Source organism: Schistocerca nitens, chromosome 3 (assembly GCF_023898315.1).
Source record: "Schistocerca nitens isolate TAMUIC-IGC-003100 chromosome 3, iqSchNite1.1, whole genome shotgun sequence".
Classification (NCBI taxonomy): Eukaryota; Metazoa; Arthropoda; class Insecta; order Orthoptera; family Acrididae; genus Schistocerca; species Schistocerca nitens.
In genome coordinates, this window is record NC_064616.1 from 177,838,154 (window position 1) to 177,859,426 (window position 21,273).

The following is a 21,273-nucleotide window of genomic DNA, read 5'->3' on the forward strand; positions in this document are numbered from 1 at the left end:
GTCCCGATTCGTGCCTTGTTGGGGAAAGTGAAAATATTGGAGGAGTTGAGACGAGATTGCATAAGGGTGTTTGACTTGACCGCTGAACTCGTGCACCTTTATGTCATCTTCTTGCAGGTGGAGAGGGAAACAAGTATGGGAGGGGGAATTATAATAAGGTAACTGCCTGACAGCTACAGCGGAGTTGAATTTTTTTAAAAATATGAGACAGTTATTTGGGAGTGTGTAAACTTAATGTTGTTCAAAGGCAAATCAGTCTCCTCCAATACCAAGTTCTTCTATAGCCATCCTATTATTGTCATTGTAATAAATTATTTTGGGTATGTGTGTGGGTTGGTTGTGTCAAGGTGCTGGTGACATAGTGGATTTAACTCGTGCTTCCAACTGATGGGAAATTCTAAGATGTGTTGTAACCTCTAGGAATTTATAGCAATATAGTATTTCTACATTGTTTGTTGTGAACAGAAATAACTGATGAAAATTGCATTTCTTTAATATATCTTAAATGTAACTATCCTAAAAAATACCGTATTTCTCAACTCTAAGCCCCATCTGAGAAATGACACTTGAAATCAAGGAAAACAAAAATTTCCTGAATCTAAGCTGCACCTGAAATTTGAGACTCGAAATTCAAAGGGAGAGAAAAGTCTTAGACCGCACCTCCAAATCGAAACAAAGTTGGTCAATTGTAACATGAGACACAATTTAGGTCGAATGGATGAAGATACAGCTACAGTAGTTTCGTTCGAGTCGTAAGCTTAACAGTTAAGCTTTACCAAGTAGCCATTGCTTATTGTCAGGCACTCCATCTGTATTTCTACTGTGTTTATGTCACTCTAAGCTGAAAATGCGTTATTGTACTGTGTCATGCATTGTTTGTCGCATTCTGATGATTAGTGTTTATGACCTGTCGCCGCTCGCGGCATGGTTTGCTTTGTGCGCGCTACCCCCGCTTACAATAAAAAAAGAGAGGAATTGTCTCATTAGCGAAACAATGGCAAGAGACTGCTATTTATTGTTACTTACACTGCTGCTTTCTTTGATAATGATCAACAAGAACCAAATAATAGAGACTGCATATGATAGATGGTGTTCTGAACGACAGTTTAGTGAAAATTTTTCTCCGTTTGAAAATCTTTGCAGACGCCTCTTTAGTACATAACATTCTCCTCTTTAGTACATTACATTCTGTACAGAAATTAGTCATCTTAGATTTAAAAATCTAGTTAGTTGCCTTGCTTCATTTCTGACTATCACTATTCAGCATAAGAATAATATGAATATAAACATGATATGATATTTATATTCTTCTGCATTTGCTGTTGTCTCACTCTAGTTTCATAGTTTATTAGGCAGATAGGATTTAAATGAGATAGCAGCAAACACAAAAGAATACATGGCATAATGTTTACATTATTCTACCTTTTCTTATAATTTATTTACTGATACAGAGGTTTTGGCACCAGTATTTATCTTTGTGACTGCAAGCATGCCTGTATAGCACTACATATATTCGACGGCAGAAGTTAGTTGTGGCGGCACCTACCAACATTTTTCAGAACTTACGCTTACTTTGCACTCTATTCTAAGCCACAGGCGGTTTTTTGGATTACAAAAACCAGAAAAAAAAGTGTGGCTTAGATTAGAGTAAATACGGAAGAGTTGTTCATGTACTTATAGATACACAGATGAGAAAAGTTTCAACAATAATGTTATTTCCCCCTCTTTTGTTTCCGATCCTGCTTCTGTTGACCTCTGGATGTGTCCTCTGAAATTGACAGCCAGTAAAGATCTTGCACAAACATCATACTTCATGGCTTCTAACAGGTATGCAAACCCATTTCCAATTTTTTGCTGCATGTTATATTTAGATCTGGTAATCACTTTTGAATCTGATAGTTTTGAAAAGCTTTAACAGTGCTTCAGTACTTTAGCTGTGTGTCTTAAAGCAAATAACAATGTTTTCACATTTTCATGCATGTTTAATGGAATTTTAATTTGAACCCTTGAGTAATAGGGAGAATTTGTATTGTGTGACTAAGGTATGTCCTGATATGTCCTGAACTACATAAAACTGGAAACCCCCCCCCCCCCCTTACACACACACACACACACACACACACACACACACACACACACACACACACAGAGAGAGAGAGAGAGAGAGAGAGAGAGAGAGAGAGAGAGAGAGATAAAATAAACAGCACATTAATATCATAATATCAGTTGCAAATAAATATCTGGGTTCCATATTGAAGTCTTTGTGTTGTACATGCCGTGTTAAAGTAAGAAGGTATTATTGTGCTCACAATAATTTTGTGCAATTTGTATTACATTAGAAAGAATTAAGTAAGTCCGTCAAGAGTTTATAGGCGTGCCGTGTGGAAGATGAACAATACACAAAATATTGTTAATTAAAAATTTCAGGCAAAGTTTAATGTAGCAATAAATGAGTTTTGTGTGTTGCATTTACTTAAGAAGATGTAGTAGTTAGTTTAACATTTTGATTTGCCAAGAAGAAATGAGCTGGTGTAGGTTGTTGATCATTTTCAGGACTATTGAACACTTAAAGCGAGCATCAGAGTTAAAGTGAACATAACACCCCCAGCAGTTCAGGGGTTGTGATTTGTCAGGTGGAGGTAGGATTGACATTTAAACATACAAAAGGGAAGGAAGGATCTCTGATGAAAAATTGAGTTATTCAGTCACAGTTGTTAAAGATAATATTCAGTGTGACTGGTGTTGTTTCCTCTGTAGTTGAGCACGCGGAATGTGTATGCTGTTAAAATTGAAGATGGTATGTCATTGTCGTCTGTTTAACATCAAACTGAACCATATTTCATCTTGGCATTTTTCACATAAAGAAATCATTGTCAAAGGTGAAAACAGTAGTAAGCGACAGAAATATTCTCAGGACCAAATGATGACTGTTCTTTGTGCTCGTAGACTAACAGAGGCCTGGCCAACATTTGCACTCCCAGTGCACGCTCGGACTCTGCGAGCGCATTAGAGGCTGCTGAGTGCTCTGGCTTCCCCAGCACTGCGCTATTCTGAGGAAGTGTGTGAGAGACAGCTGAAGGCTACACATGCAGGAAACATGGGAAGACGTAGTTGCAACACAGTGCAACTATTTCTAAGAGACGAACGATGCAGCATACTTTTATAAGCTGGCGTTTTACAAGTGTGTCTATTTTCAAGTTTTAATTTTTGGCAAAGCAATTTCTTATGCAGATTATAATCTATTAAACCCAAATGTTATCAGAGCTTTGTCAATTCCAGAAGAGAAGAAAAAATGTTTACGCATTTTGTTGAACCAAATATTGAAATAACTTTAGCAGCTTGTCTGTGTAATTTAGGATACCTCTCTTGGGGGTAATATTTTATAAGTCTTGTAAATACCTGGACAGGACGAACAGGTCATTGAGCTGGATGTTCCATTGTACATCTATCACCTCAAGTCAGAAGTAATGAGGTATGTTAGCAGCAAAAATCGAAAACAATCTGAAAAATAAATCAAAATCTACCTTCAGTCTTGCAATGTCTTGCAATTTCTTTGAGAACTCATGATGAATTGTTTTACTGAAATGTATTCAGTCACGTCTGGTCCACAAATGACTGCCATGAGTTGTGGAAAGTGTTTCATGTCATGAACACAAAGCTGAATTTTCCACAGGGTTAATTTTTGTTTGATAGCATCATTCTTGTCCTCCACATTTATTACCAAATGATTCTCCTTTTGCATTGAGACTCACAAAAAATTCAAATCATTTGTGATGTCAACAATTAAATATTTTGTTACTCAGCTTTATTCCCTAACGGGCACCTTCAGTTCTGCTAGCATTCACTGTCATTTGTTAGGGAAAAAAAGAAAAGAAATGATTCGTGTCATCTTTGTGGCTGGTGTTATAATGATGTTTTAGTAAATGTTTTTCCAGCTCATATCAGTTGCTATGGCATATTAAGCCCTTTGCTTGGCCATTAAATTATACAAAAAGGAAGGCAGTTTCCATCTGTCATTCAACAATTGGCTTCTCCACTTTTTCTTTTTTGGAAAACACGTGGGTGCCTTAGTACTAATGCAGAACATAAATCTAATTTAATGCAAGTAATGTTGTCAGCAAACTGTTTGGCATCTGACAGTGCAACTGTCCAGCTGTAGCAGCATTCCGCTGCAGCCTTCGTTGTCTTCATCCTAACCCTTCAGCCATGCTTGCCGCTATGTTTGGAGCACTAGGCAAGAGTGCAACTGGAGCGCTCGTGCTCACGGAGCACTGTTTGGCCAGGCCTGGCCCAACACTTACCCTCTTGGTACCAAGTTACACTAGTCGTATAACCAAGAATAAAGCAAAACATAGCTTGTGGATTAGCCATCTGACAGTGGGAACTTGGATATGCTTTGTAATGTCTACACAGAGGTAAGACATATGCTGATAAAAGAGTAAGTGGATGTACTAATCTTTGGCGAGTCATGAGCAGCACTACAAATACACGCACCTATTTTATTTTTATAAAGGAAATAACAGTCTGCTGGTATCCTAATGAAGGCAATAGCCAATGTGACTGAATGAAGTGCTGCAGGATTTATATTGGTCATGGCTTCACGAGCAGGGCTCAAATACCTGTCTGACCACCCTGAGTTAATTTTTCACTGCTTTCTCAACATTGCCAGATGAATATTGTAATTGTTTATTCAGTAATGGCATTGTCAGTTCTTTCTTTAAACTGGAGACAAATGAACAAGTGGTCTCTGATGATCATTATGTTCTGAGATAGGAAACATTTTGAATTCTTTTAGCAGTCATTGCAAAATATAGAAATAATGCATTTTTCAGTACTCACAAGGGGAGGCCATGGCATTGGGATCACGGATTTACTTCAAACTTTGTACACCTTTAGTAGGCCATGAAAAGGACATAATGTGCAAGTAGCAAGATGAAGTTTTATGCATCTGTTATGTAGCACATGTATCGGTGCATAGGTGCTGGATCTTAGAGTTTACGATGGCCAAGTGGTTAGCTTTCGAGCTACAATACACGAACATGTATGGGGCAATGATTTGACTCCCGTCCAAACTTAATTTTTAATATATATATTTCTTTACATCATTGGTTATATTATTTAATGTATATGATGTTTGAGAGATAATATAACTTAAAAAAAAAATAGTGAATTTCATGTTATTTGGCTACTTGCTATTTTTAAATAAATTTGACTGTTAGAACAAACATATTTGTAAGTATTGACAAGTAAATGAAGAATATATCTAAAACCAAAGATGATGTGACTTACCATTCAAAAGAGCTGGCAGGTCAATACACACACAAACAAACACAATCATACACACAAAATTCTAGCTTTCGCAACCAACGGTTGCTTCATCAGGAAAGAGGGAAGGAGAGGGAAAGACGAAAGGAGTGGAATGTTTCCCTCTATTATATTCATATCAAGTAAATGAAGAAATGGATAGTTTTTCCTGAAAATGTATGCCTGCCATGATTTGCAAAATCCCTTACACACAATCTGGTAAGGTACTCGGAACTACTTTGTACCTCAACACTTCGAGCTGCAGGCACAGAGGAAGGCCCCATTCAGCAGTTAACCTGCGTAGTGGTGAGATGTTGCTAATGTAGCAAGAACGAGTAGTGTAGGTGAAAATTTTTTTGAACGTCACAGAATTTACTCTTGTACTATAAAAATGAAGGTTTGAGCGGGACTAGAACCACCGCCTCATCCACATTCATCCTACAAAGCTTGAACACTAACCACCTGACCACCATGAACTCTTAATGCCTAGCACCTATGCACAAATAAATGTGTTACATAATAGACAAGTAAAACTTCTCTTCTGATTTCCTCGGTATTGCCACAGTAGTGCACCTTACCACTTGCACATTATGTTGTTTTAATGGCGTACTAAAGGTGTGCAAAGTTTGTAGTAAATCCATGATCCCAATGTTGTGGCTTCCCCTTGTCAGATGGGGAGCAATAAATAAGTTTAGAAAGTTCTGAAGCAGAAGGTTGCAAATACTGCCTGTCCATCCACATTGAGATTTTATGTAGTTTGCGTGTATTAATTCTGGGGAATATCTAAATGGTTTCTTCTAAACTGTTGCTAATTTCCTTCTCTATCCTTGTGCAACTGATGTCTTGCTGTCTGTGTGGCATAATGCCTTAGCATTCATTATTAACATGACAGGAGATAAAAGCTTCATTTTTATGAATAATTAAGGCAGTGATCTGAGCTGTGGATAGACATTTAAAATAGTGATGAATACTTAGACTTTTAAACTCTTTACTCTTCAGAGTAGGTGCTTTAAATAGGTGTACACACACATTTTTTACTATGGAGCTTTACTGGTATGTTTAATGATCCAGGACGAGGAAGGTGGGCAAGAAGAAGATTTCTGAGAGTTGCATAGAGTGAAGACTCACCTGAAAGAGTCATAAGGATGAAAGAATGTGGTGTAAGGTAGATAAACAAACAAACAAACAAATAAATAAATAAATAAAATGAAAAAGAAGGTTGGTAATAGAGTAAGGCCAGCAAAAATTAGTAAATTCTGAAACCACAAGAGGGAGGCTTGGAATCAGAATGAAATAGAGTAATAAACAGAAGTAGGGCAGAGTAATGGAAAGGAGGTGTAGACATGGAAACATATACAAGCAGAGACTTAGTTCAGGAGAAATGCCAGACTGTAGGATGTGCTGGAAGGGCAGCCCCAGATGCACACAATTCATAGTTGTTCGTATTGTAGTGGGATTGATATGATAAAAGTTATGAGCTATTTAATCAACTATACTAGAATAGAATGTACTTTGCACTTGGTTGTGAAATTTGCCCATGGTCAAGGTTTGGAGTTGAACATTGACCAGAGAATGTGCATTTGTCAATCTCAAATGGAACACTACATGGTAGCTGCAACTAAAGGTCTTGCTGAAGCCTTTGCTGTTGGAATCATCGGTACCTACTTATTGACTGACTAATTATGTATCTGTGTGTTTTGAGGTTGTGGAACAAGGAGATTAATTTTTAATTGTTGAGACAAGTTTAGCATACCAGTAATGACATGAGCATCTCAAGGCAATAGTCCTGTAGACCATTCCATGCCATAGTGCTCACACACAGGTTTTATCATGTCTGGAAATGAAGGAGTGTACAGGGGAACTTGGCAAGCATTGCCTGAGATCAAGTTTGGCAAACCTAAGGTTCCAGAGGTGGGGCTGGGGAGTGTGGCTAGATCCCTGTTTCTTATAAAATCCGCACATTACAGCAGCACTGTGTTTTATTTTGTAACTTTCTTTTTTGACGTCTCATTCAGTGGCACATTATCATAGAATACACTGCTATTTATCAGAACAACACAATAACTTGCCATGTGGCATGGTGGCGGAATATAGTGTTCAACTTGGCTTAACTTCCATGGTTGTAATGTTGGCAGAAAAGTGTTTTGGCATAAAACTTAAGTAGAACAGTTCACAGAGGAAGTAATAGATGTTTAGGCAGAATACAAGGCATTTAGGCAGAACACATCTTAGATTGCTGTCTGTGGAGTGTTGGTTGCCCTACAATTTTATTAAACTACACAACCGCGTGTTTGATGTGAATTAATTCCTGTTTCTGTAGTTTCTCATGGCATGTAAATAGAGCCTATTAATTGTAGTAAAAACCCTCCAGCAGCTCGAGCAAGCCTTTGCATAGTACTTTCATCCACCTACCTATAAGACTTTAGGTGTTCAGTTTTCTTGAAAAGACTTCTACAAATATATCAGTAAATAACAACAATAGACCTTGTTCTTTGATGTTGAACATATTTACCATTATTCAAAAAAAGTAGGTAATTAAAATTTTTCTTGATGATGGCTTGGTGCAAGTGAGGTTCAATTTTGAAACTATTGATGTTGAAGGGTGAAGTATTTCTCATGTATCTAAAAGATGGTACATAATTGACTGATAACCGACGTAAGATCGTGTGGTGTACCTTCACAAACATGACTGCCTCAAAAAATTTTTGATGAATAGAATCCAGTATGTTATAGTGGATTTAGAATGTTTAGCAGCAACAAAAGTGACATAAAGTGTGTCCCAAGGAAGTGTTACAAGATCACTAATGTTTTCAGAGTACATAAATGGTTTATGATACAGTGAAACCTCTATATAAAGTTTTTCAAGGGACCACAAATTCTGAACACTGTATTGAGGAAAATACTACAAAGAGGCAGGCTTCCAAATAATAATTACAGGGCATTACTGAAGATAGGGATACCACTAATCAGCTTTGACAAATGGTGCCATAGATGACATTTTAAATTTTCACAATACCATAATATGATATTCATTGCAAATGATAAATGTATCAAATGACTAGTTTTTTGTAATTAAAACATGGGGCCCAGTAGGTGGATGGGTGAAAGTAAATGGATCAGTTTGTACTGTAAAAAGTTATAACAGATTCTTAAGATATGACATCATTGTCCAAAGCTGACAGGTGGTATCCCATTCTTCAGTTGACCCACTTATAGAAAATGAGCCAAATTTTGTTTATGATATACTGCACATATTACATAAAACACAGTAAGTAGTACAGATTAAAAAAGAATTAGTTACAAAAAATTACTTTAATAATTAAATTATGAAATGGAACTTAAATTTGAACAAAACTCTAGGAACCTATGCAATCTGAAAATCACATACCTATGATTTTTTAAAATATTCAAGCAAGCATGTTTGTTTTCTATTTCTCCTTGACTGTATGGCAATCATTTATTGCTCGTTCTGTCCTCAAGTCTATGGGCCATCATTTATCTCCTGAATGTTTCAAAGGCTTCAGCTGCCTTTAGAATATGAGGGCACAGGGTCATCTACCTTGTCACTGTCACTTTCACTACCACTATTATTCTCCAAGCTTCTCTCTGCAGTCAGTTCCCCAATACTTTGTACTCCTGTGGTTGCCACGTTGTCATCCACAGCCACAAAGTCCTCAAAAGTGACAGAATCACTGCCTATTAATTCCTGAAACTCTTGCAAATCACTTGCAACATCTTCCACAGGAGCTGCCATCTCATTCTCACAGAATCCGATTTTGTGAAACAGTTTTTAATAGTTTCAGCACTGACTTGCCTCCACGAGTACATAATTAAATTCATTGCCTGTAAAATATTCAGCTTCAGTTGTGAGCTCTGCTGGCTTCCCGGTTTTCCTTTGGTCCATCAAATTCAAGGCCTTTTTTTTACAAGGGCTGTCCTATATTTAACCTTAAGGATGTGTACTATTCCCAAGTCCAAAGGTTGCAGGTGGCTGGTGCAGTTGGGTGGCAGGAAAATTACTTTCACATTTCTCAGAAAGGATACGTCTGGTGGATGTGCCGCACATCTATCCACAAATAGCAGCACTTTTCTTGCAGCACTCCCCATTATGGCATCAAATTCTCTGAGAAAACGTAAAAATATATCACTCATCATCCATGCCTTGGCATTGTTTGTATATTTGCATGGAAACGTGGAAATGTTTTTGAAGCACCTCGGAGTTTTTGGCTTCCTGATAACCAAAGGTTTCAGTTTTTCACTGTCATCGGCATTTGTACACAACAAAATGGTAAGACGTTTCTTGCTCTTCTTACCGCCATGGCAATTTTCCCCACAAAAAGTAAATGTCTTATCCAGCATTAAATTGAAAAACATGCCAGTTTCGTCAGTGTTATAAATGTCACGCAGTTTGTAGCCATGTATCAGATTAGGGAGAGTCTGCATCCACTGAGTTACAGTTGGTTCGTCCACACTTTTACTTTCTCCACATTCCGCTTTGTATACAACACCATGATGCTGTCAAAATTTATTAATCCATCCAGTGGACGCCGTAAAATTTTCCATTCCTAACTGCAGTGATATTTGAAGCACCTTCTCCTTCAGAATAGTTAAGTTTATAGGAATGTTTGCAGTGCGTGCTTGCTGAAACCAAGTTAATAAAACTTCCTCCATTTCATTGTAAGTCGATGGTTTCACATGCATACGTTTCGAATTTCCACAATTCTCAAACCCTTCCATTATCGACGATCTGTTTCCATAGTAGTGTTGAGTGTTGAGGGGACCAGTTAAAATTGCTTAGCTAGCTCCACGTGACTCACACAAGGAGATGCCTCCACTTTTTTAATAACAGAAAACTTCTCTTCCAGAGAAATGTTCTTCCACTTTTCACTCATGTACACTGATGAAAGCTTTTTTTTTTTTTTTTAAAAAAAAGGTTATATCGAAGACACACTCTCACTAGACACACAAACTGTTTGCTGCTCAGCTCACACAACACGCTATGAATCCAAAGCATTGACTGAAATGGCACCAAAAAGATTGCAAGCAGAATGTGCGTCACATGTCGTGACCGGGTTCTGCCACTGACCTATGAAATACACTGAGTGCGGGCTTTCTTGTGAATCCACAGAACAGAAAACTGTGTGTCTACATCCAGTCACTTAAACGTTATAAAGAGGTGAATAATTGACGAGGGTTCCAAAAATATGAGCATTACATGGAGGAAATTGTAATATAGAGGAAACTCAGTAAAGAGGAAAATTTAACATTGTTTATATGGGCTTTTAGTCGGGACCAAAAAAAAATAGATGTAATATAGAGGAAAACATTATATGGAGGAACGTCATAAAGAGGTTTCACTGTATATCTAAACCATGAAGTAGATCAGAACCAGACTGATTTAGGATAGTAAGGTTTATCATATAGGGTCAACACTTACGTTCCCTATAGGAAAGTATTGTTGCTGGATGATTTAAGGAAGTGCACACTTACTTAGTCTGTTTTCTACTTGCTGCACTGAATGCTGACATTAGTTAGATGTAGGTAAATGTTAGAAAATGCCCATAAACAAGAGAAATAACCTGATTATATCTGATGTTGTTATTGGTAGTAATCCTTTGGGACCCTCATTTCTTAAATACTTGAAGAGAAAATTATAAAATGATATGGAATGGACCAAACATGAAATCGATCATAGGGAAGGCAACAGGAGAACTTTGTTTAGTTAGGCACATTCTGTTAATGAAACTGCATAGTGTGACTTAGACTAGAGTACTGGTGCACTTTTTTAATATTGCTTATCCATTATGTGTGGCAGGGGCGTGGAAGGACTTTAGAGACATTTTGCTAGGATTGTAACTGGTTGATATAAAATGAAACAGATACATGAGGAACTTAAAATAAGAATCCTTTGAAGGAAAGTAACATTATTCTTATGAAACTGTGCCCTGTTACAGAACTTTATAGGTCAAGTATTTCGTGTGTACTATGCAACAGTCCTGCTGCCTTCATTGTACATCTTCAATTGGGACCATAAGAATAAGACTAAACAGATTGAAGTATGCATGGAAGGCAATAATGTTTCATTTTTCTTTTCCTACATACGGAGTATGACTGACAGTGACTAATATTGGTACGAAGCAAATACACCACTGACCATTAAAATTGCTACACCAAGAAGAAATGCAGATGATAAACGAGTATTCATTGGATAAATATATTATACTAGAACTGACATGTGATTATATTTTCACGCAGTTTGGGTGCATAGATCCTGAGAAATCAGTAACCAGTACAACCATCTCTGGCCGTAATATCGGCCTTGATACGCCTGGGCATTGAGTCAAACAGAGCTTGGATGGCATGTACAGGTACAGCTGCCCGTGCAGCTTCAACACGATACCACAGTTCATCAAGAGTAGTGACTGGTGTATTGTGACGAGCCAGTTGCTCGGCCACCATTGACCAGACGTTTTCAATTGGTGAGAGATCTGGAGAATGTGCTGGCTGGGGCAGCAGTCGAACATTTTCTGTATCCAGAAAGGCCCTTACAGGACATGCAACATTCGGTCATGCATTATCCTGCTGAAATGTAGGGTTTCGCAGGGATCGAATGAAGGGTAGAGCCACGGGTCGTAACATATCTGAAATGTAACGTCCACTGTTCAAAGTGCCGTCAATGCGAACAAGAGGTGACAGAGACGTGTACCCAATGGCACCCCATACCATCACGCCGGGTGATACGCCAGTATGGCGATGACGAATACACGCTTCCAATGTGCGTTCACCGTGATGTCGCCAAACACGGATGTGACCATCATGATGAACAGAACCTGGATTCATCCGAAAAAATGACGTTTTGCCATTCGTGCACCTAGGTTCTTCGTTGAGTACACCATCGCAGGCGCTCCTGTCTGTGATGCAGCGTCAAGGGTAACCGCAGCCATGGTCTCCGAGCTGATAGTCCATGCTGCTGCAAACGTTGTTGAACTGTTCGTGCAGATGGTTGTTGTCTTGCAAACGTCCCCATCTGTTGACTCAGGGATCAAGACGTGGCTGCACGATCTTCTACAGCCATACGGATAAGATGTCTGTCATCTCGACTGCTAGTGATACGAGGCCATTGGGATCCAGCACGGCGTTCCCTATTACCCTCCTGAACCCACCGATTCCATATTCTCCTAACAATCATTGGATCTCGACAAACACGAGCAGCAATGTCGCGATATGATAAACCGCAATCGTGATAGGCTACAATCCGACCTTTATCAAAGTCTGAAATGTGATGGTAAGCATTTCTCCTCCTTACACGAGGAATCACAACAACGTTTCACCAGGCAACGCCGGTCAACTGCTGTTTGTGTATGAGAAATCGGTTGGAAACTATCCTCATGTCAGCACGTTGTAGGTGTTACCACCGGCGCCAACCTTGTGTGAATGCTCTGAAAAGCTAATCATTTGCGTGTCACAGCATCTTCTTCATGTCAGTTAAATTTCGCATCTGTAGCACGTAATCTTTGTGGTGTAGCAATTTTAATGGCCAGTAGTGTACATTTATTGATTTTGAGGTAAAATACCGTAATCCCTTTCAAAGTAGTCTCCTTGGTAATGCACACACTTCTCCCAGCACTTCTGCAATTGTTGGAAACACTTCTGGAACACATCTTTTGGAATGGTGATCAGCTGGGCTGTTGTGTTCCACATGATATCTTCTCTTCACCCAAAATCATGTTCCTTTCAGGGGCATTAACGACTTGGGAAATAGCCAAAAGTGACATGCAACTATGTCCGACAGGAATGTTGTTCTTGGTGAAGAAAGTTCAAATCAGATGTGCAGAAATGTTATCACCACAAAACTGCAATTTTTTGCTGGCCACTGATCTGGTCATTTGCACCACACAGCATCACAATGGTGACGAAGGACCTCCTGGTAGTATTAATTTATGATGATTTGTCCTTGTGATGTGTGTTCATGATGCACCACCCCATGAGAGTTGAAAGAAATGGCCAACATGATGTATAATCTTTGTTGTAGCTGTATTAAATATTAGAGTATTGGTATCAGCATGTTAGCTTCAGAGAAATTGTGAATACCTCTGGAATAATTCTGTCAGGGTTGTTTGAAAACAGCTTCTTGCTGAATGTAAGAAATACTCATTGTTGGGTGTGTGAAAATCCACTGTAGCTGAGGCAGGTTGAACATGGCAGCCAGTGAAGTGGGAACATTCAGTGTGGGATTATAGGAGGCTGTGTAATTGCTCCTTACTTGTGAATGGCAGCTAGCTATAATTGTTGAAAAATGTAAGGTAATGCAGATGGAAATAGGAAAAAGCAAACCCATAATATTTGAATACAGCATCAGTAGTGTGCTGCTTGACACATTCACATCGATTAAATGTGTGGGCATAATGTTGCAAAGTGATATGAAATGGAATGAGCATGTAAGGATGATAGTATGGAAGCTGAATGGTAGACTTTGATTTATTTGGAGACTTTTAGGACATTGTGGTTTGTCTGTAAAGGCTACAAGTGCAATCCATTCCATGTGTTCGGGATCTGCACCATGTCAGATTAAAGGAAGACAGTGAAGAAAGTCAAAGGTGGGCTGCTAGATTTTTTTTACCAGTAGATTCAAACAATGTGCAAGTATTGCGGAGATGCTTCGGAAACTCAATTGGGAATCTTTGGAAGGAAGGTGACGTTATTTTCAAGGAACACTTTTGAGAAAATTTAGAAAACCAGCATTTGAAGTTGACTGCAGAATGATTCTACTGCTGCCAATGTATGTTCCATGTAAGGACCACAAAAATAAGAGGAATTTTGGCTCATACAGAGGCATAAAGACAATTGTTTTTGCCACACTGTATTTGTGAGGGGAACAGGAAAGGAAATGGCCAGTAGTGGTACAACATACCCTCCGCCATGCCCTGTACACTTGCAGAGTGTGGATTTGGATGTAGATGTAGATGTAGCTGTACTGTATTGAAAAGATTGTAGCTTCTGACTATACACACAATTTATTATCTAAGCATTACTGACTCTTCTATGGGAAGTACGCCTTGATATAAACAGATGTATGTGATGCCAGCATGGCGGGTTCCTTGCTCACTATTTGTATGTGGTTAGGAAAGTGCTTGCTCACTATTTGCGTGTGGTTAGGAAAGTGCTAATCCAGCTCTTTCCTGGTCACTGGATAGAATGTCAAAGCGTTAAAAGTTGGCCCTGATGCTATCCAATGTGGCACTATTGGACTGTTTTCTCTGGGATAAGTTCAAAGATGAAGTGATAATATTAGTACATCCTTATTGAAGGAATCTCATCAGTCTTTCCAGAACTCCTTGGACTACCAAGTGCAAAAGTGTACTGCTGTAAACTGTTGGTGACTTTAATGGAATTTTATAATACTTTTGTTTGTGATTTACATTTTGTTGCTGTTGCTGATGTATTTTTGCAATATAAGTGTGTATCTTGAAATTAAAATGTTATTTTTTCATGAAAAGATATTGTTTAACATTCTTGATATTCGATTTCCTTTTTTTTAACAAAGCAATTCAATTTTTGACAATCATGTGTCTTTCAAGACTGATAGAATTGTGTGTAACTGTTATCATTGTTAGCTGGTGATCAGTAACTTTTTACAACTATTCCAAATCTGTCATTGAATTTTTAACTGTACCAAGCTGGTGTGCCTAATCAACTATACACAGGAGTTCCATAGGATTAACATTAACTCCTGCACTCTATGAGAAAAAACTGATTATTCAAGATAGACAAATCCTAATTTTTAAATATTTCTGTTTCTCCAAAACTACTTATCGGGTTTGGAGAGTAAAGCACACTGAATTTGTCTGTTTGGGGTCTACGGTATTAGCAACAGAAATTACTTAAGTTTATTTGAAAAAGGAAAGTTTGTAGTGATGTATCTGCAATGTGCCACTCAAAGGCTAAACTGACAAACTCTAGTGCAACAGAAACTGAGATTAAAGTTAAATGCGTATTTCAGCTTTAAATTATAACTCACTTTTCAATTCATCATAATATAGCTGTGGTAATTGTAATTTTGTGTGATGTACAAATTTTATGAAAACACAACATAGTCACTGAAACAGAGAATAATGTCACATTTGTAGTTTTTCAGCAGTTAATCACATTGTCTGTTGAAAAAGTTCACTTTTTATTCCACTTTAATTTCCAGTATGATTTATCATCACAGTTCCTCACAAGTGGTCACTAGTTTCTTCAGTAGTCATGGTTCACAGGAGGAATATACAGTACTTCAGGAGGAATATTAGATGTCCTAACCCTTTCCTTGTCTAGGGCATCCAGGTTTACATTTGCAAATTCAGGTTGGTGACCTGCTGTGGATTTCTTCAAATTTGCTATAAGGAATGAAAAATCTTCACAGATTTTGTCTTCTGCAGTAGAGTGTAAGGTAGTAATCTTCCCAGTAGAATCCATTGTGTGTCAAGCCAATTTACTGGCAACCCATCGACTGTCTTCTGCCTGTTTGTTATGGCGTCTTAAAGAGTCTTTGTAGATAAAAAAAATCATTGTGATTTGTTTCAACTACTACAAAGGGGTTCTTGGTTTTGCAGTAATGAATTAAATCGTTCCAGTCTTGTGGTGAGATGTTTTCTCTCTTTCTCACTTCGGATTCAGTTATACCAAAGTTGGAGTCATTTGGCAGATAGCTACCTCCAGGCATTAAAAATTGAAAATCAGTAATGTCCACTTTGGTTGCAGAACTTGGTAGAAGTTTCATCATGGTTAACATAGTTTTTGTGTTTCAATTCTGATCCATGCATAAACCTGAGTAAGTCAGTATATGCATGTGGTCTGTTGCATAGTTTGTTATGTGCTGTTACAGGCATGTATCTCCCTCTTGTGACCCCCCAAGAACTTTCTGTTTCTGGCCATTCATGCATAGATACGTAAACATAAACCCTTTGCTGTTATTGAAATCATGACAAACAAAATTTTATACACACAAGTTTCATTTATAATACGCAGTTGATAATGATAACTTTATGTACAAGCATTTAGGGGCAATACTGAAAGCAAGATGAAATGGGGTAATCATGTAAAATTGGTGTTGAGGAGGGTGGATGGAATACTTAATTATGAAGAAGCAGACTCTGTGGAAATATGTATAAGAAAACTTCTGTCACTTCGGCCTCCGAAAGCTGTAACAAAATGTTCAGTTGCCATGGAAAGTATTGTTACCTAAGGATGCGAGATTAAATGAATGGAGTTAAACATTTTGGCCACTGAAAATATAAATGTTTGTGAGGTTTCCGTAATCAAAAGTAAAAACAAAATTATTGAAAAAATTGAGTTAGTCAGTTTGGCCTCTGAGTGGCACAGTTAATACAGCTATTACAAAAGGCTTGATGTTTTTCAATGAGGACTTTATTACAGTTCATTGTGGTGAAAGTAAAATCTTGACATCTTAAAAAGTTTTAGAAATATTTGATGTGAACACCTTTAACTGTACCACCCTCATATGTAGATTTAGAATAGTAATCTTGCTGCATCATATACCTACTCATGGTATCATAACATGGTACTTGTTTTAAATGTAGTTGATTCTGTCAAAAGTGAGTATTAGTGTGCTATGCATTTTATATTAGGTTTGTGAATAATTTCATAGAGTGTTTGTTTTGCATGTTGTCATTCTGGTTGCTATGGATTACTTATTGATTGCCATTTTTTATTTGTAGTTTACTGTTGCTGTTTGAATTAACATATCGTCATTTTTCTATTTGGAGATAGGGAGTGGAGTGTTGGATGCTAAAAATTGAGTGTCAGCTGGAGAAATCAGAACATTTCCGACATATTCTTCTGTTTGAGTTTAATAGAGGGGTGACAGCGGCATAGACAACCAGAAACATTTGCGCTGTGTACAGGGAAATTGCCATTGGACAGAGCATGGCAAGAAAATGATTTTCTCATTTTGAGGAGAATCATTTTGACATTCCATGTTCAGGAAGACCTTTGGGATGTGATTAAGATTGTTTAAACGCATTAATACGCAATGATATACAGCAGTGTACTTGAGAATTGGCAGATGTGATGGACTGTGATCATTCTACCATTGTGCGATATTTGCATGCAGTTGAGAAGTTTCAAAAATTGGTGTAGGGTACTGCAAGTTTTAAGCCAAAATCACTAAAATCAGCAGTTGTCCATACATGCATATCTCTGCGTGCTCATCATCAATTGGTTTGTGAACAAGACCGACCATTCCTATCTACTGGTGCTGAGAAATGGTATCTTTATGCTAACTTAAGAAAAAGAAAAGAATGATTGAACCCAAACAAAGCAGCAGGTTCCCGTAAAAATCACCTGCGTGCATCCACAAAAGATAATGTTATGCATCTGGTGGAACAGCAACAGTGACAGATTGCTTCCTCGAGGTGTAACTGTTACTGCTGACATTTATTGTCAATAACTAAGATGTCTTGCAGAGACAATCCAAGAACAGAGTCCAGGAAGACTGTGTGAAGTGATGCTACTCCACAATAACGCCCACCCGCATTCTGCTAGACTGACAAAAACACTATACATGAGTTGGGTTAGGAACTGATTCCATACCCACCTTACTCATCTGATCTTGTACCCTCAGATTTTCACCTTTTCTGCTCTGTCAAATAACCTTCAAGAAACTTCCTTTCTGGATGAAAATGTGCTGTGAACTTGACTCATTGAGTACTTCGCCTCAAAACCACCCGATTTCTACAGTTGTGGAATCGAAAAGCTACCACAGTGTTGGCAGACTGTTGTAAATAGTAAAGGAGAATATTTTGTTGATGACTAAAGTCTCTGTTATGTGTATCTGTTGTGTTTATTAAAGTTATGGAAAAAGCTATGAATTTATCATGAACCTATCGTGTTGATGCTGTGTGCAACTGACTTAGTGACAGAATATTAGCTGTAAATAATTTAATTATCTCACTCTGCATTCCAATAATATGTAATTTGGTACCAACAATATGTTGATGGTTGGAAATGCAGCTTTCATTATTGCCAACAGAAACAGTTAAGATAGAAAGTAACATAATAGAAAATGCTGGTAGCCTTAGGAACTACACGATCCCTCTTTTTGGAGGAAGGAGTGATTGGTTGAGGAATGTTAGTCATCCTTTTATTTCTGAAGAAGGAACATATAGTTCTGAAAGATAAGAGTGTTATTTTCTATTTCTTTATTTTGGATTTTAGGTTTTTTTGCTGGCGGTACTGGGAGTTGTGCTCCCTGAAGAAAAGCCCAAGTTCAGGGCATTTGCTCTGTTCTTCTGTAATTTCAATTATTTTAACGCTTAAACTTCACATTTTATACATTTGATTGATAGAAATATGGGATGTATTGCTTACTCATTTAAATTGTAGATTTATGAATGCAGAACTTGTGTTGAAGTGTTAATGCAGTAACTTGTATATAACTTTTACAGTCTCCATTTGACAACGATGTGCCTTCAATACAAACCAACTGTTGTGGCGTGTTTCTGTATTCACTTGGCTTGCAAGTGGTCAAATTGGGAGGTATGTTTACTCATTATTTTCTTTGCTAAATTTTACCTGGTAAGGTGAAACCTTTATTTTGTAGCTGTTTTTAAAGCTCTTTAGATATCTGATTGTTAAAAGGAAAACCTGTTTTGTGGAATAATATAAAGAAACATTGTTTTTTCAGTCCCCACCCCAGTCCTTCCCTCCTATCTCCATACAACATTGTTGTATGATTTTCACAAAGTTTTGATGAATTGTAATTGAGTAAAAGTGGTTGTTCTAGAAAATGTGGGCTGATACACCAGCTGATCTGTTGGAGTTTTTCTTATATAGAGTTAGTGCTCTGTGATTGTTCTAAAAGCAGTAAGTGAAATATGTTTCGAATGCAAAATGGGAGAACAATGCAAAATTGAGTGCTGTGTGTTACTTAAATTATTGGTGTTTCTTTTATTTACAGTCATGAACAATTGAATTTGAAACTATTACCTAACAATAAGTAAACCCTCTGCGGTTAACAACCGTAGTTGTAAATCGGAGCTTGCTCCAACTAAGGTTGACAACCTTTGACAGTCAAAAATGGAAAGGTCTTTTAGGAAAAAAAATTCCACCGTCCTGCTCAAAAAGGCAGGAAAAGGCTACATCGGATTCGGTGGGTAGTCAACTAGAAGACAGCAACGAATCGGAGCGTTTGCAACCATCCAAATGCACATTAAAACACAAAAAGAAGATTAAACATGAGCAAATAAATTTTATAGCAACACACAACATAAACTCACTACTTCAGACTGGAAAACTCAAGGAGCTCACAGATGAACTAAATAAACAAAAAATTTTAATAACGGGGATCCAAGAAATGAGAAACACCACAGAGGACCCATTCGAATCACAAGGATACAGAATTTATAATGGGAAACCAGGACTGAGTGCAATGAAACAATGTCCCCAGTTTGGAACAGGGTTTTTAGTAAACATAAAAATAATAGATTCAGTAACGGATTTCCAAGCAGTATCACCAAGAATTGCGACTCTAACCTTTAAAACAATGAATAAAACCTATACAATAATAAATGCTCATGCCCCAACAAATGAAAAAAATTGTCTAACAAAAACAAAGGAAGAGGTAGATAAATTTTGGGACCTTCTAGAACAAACTGTGAACAGAGTAAATAAAAAGAATGTAAAAATCTTATTGGGAGATTTCAATGCTCAGTTGGGAAAAGAAAGGAAATATAAAGATATAATTGGAAAATGGAGTCCACATAAATTTACAAACAAAAACGGTCAAAGACTTGTAGAACTCTGCAGAGAACACAACCTTATATCTAAATCAACATACTTTAAGAGGAAACCAAGTAAACTTAAAACATGGAAACATCCAGACTGGAGGAAGGGCGAGTGGCAGCTAGACCATGTCTGTATGGACAAAAATTTTCATAAGGAGATCCACAATGTTAAAGTACTGAGAGGAGTAGACACAGGCTCAGACCATTATATGGTTAAAATTAAAATCAAATTCACACCGTTAAAGAAGAGGACCAGAAAAACTAATAAAATAAAAAGGAGGTTTGACCCACATCAGCTAATTCAAAATAATAAGTACCAACAAATAACACAAACCATCAAATTAACAGATGATCTAGAACAACTAGTGCCTAATCTTAAAAAAGAAGCAGAGAATCTAGCTCCCTTGAACCCACGAAGGGAACATGCGTGGTGGACATCAGAATGTGACAAATTCCATGAAGATAGACACCAAGCATGGTTAAAGTTTCAAACACATAAAACTGAAGAAAATGCCATCAACCTAAAAAATGAAAGAAAAAAAAATTCACTCAAATTATTAGAAGAATCAAGAGAGGATTTCATAAAGATATTGTAAAGTCTGTAGAAGGTAATTATCATAAAACCAACTCCAGGAACTACTACAAAATCTTTGGGAAACAAATACAACAATATGAGGCCCCTACGCTAATACTGAAAGATGAAGATGGAAGAATGACACACAGTAACAAGGAAAATGCAGAAATCATGGCAAAAGCATTTTACAAACTTCTGAATTGCGAGGAACCCAAAGAACCCTTACAAATCAACATAAATACCCCAATAAAAACCAAACCTAACAAACTAGACCCTCCAACTTTCCAAGAAGTAGAAGAAATTCTTAAAGAACAAAAAAATTATAAGGCATGTGGAGAAGATCAGGTTTTTGTTGAAATGTGGAAATATGCAAGTGACACAGTCAAGACCTCCTTACACATGGCTCTAACAAAAATTTGGGTAACAGAACAATTTCCCGAACATTGGACCACAGCTATCATCCACCCACTACACAAAAAGGGAGATAAGAGCAACCCAGACAACTACAGAGGAATCTCTCTCCTAGATTGCACATATAAAATTCTATCCAAGATCCTATATGAAAGAATCAAGGAGGAATTAGAACAGGAGTTAGGGGAATATCAGGGGTTT

General features: G+C 37.5%; 1 protein-coding gene across 2 annotated transcripts in view; it reads left to right on the plus strand.

The window, feature by feature from the left end:
• LOC126248121 (cyclin-T) overlaps positions 1–21,273 on the plus strand; it is a 137,067-nt gene that overhangs the window by 42,196 nt on the left and 73,598 nt on the right. For both annotated transcript variants that reach the window (XM_049948805.1, XM_049948804.1), the window contains exons 4-5: positions 1,782–1,827; positions 18,750–18,840. In XM_049948805.1, coding sequence (XP_049804762.1) covers positions 1,782–1,827; positions 18,750–18,840 — 137 coding nt within the window. The remainder of the gene's footprint in view (positions 1–1,781; positions 1,828–18,749; positions 18,841–21,273) is intronic.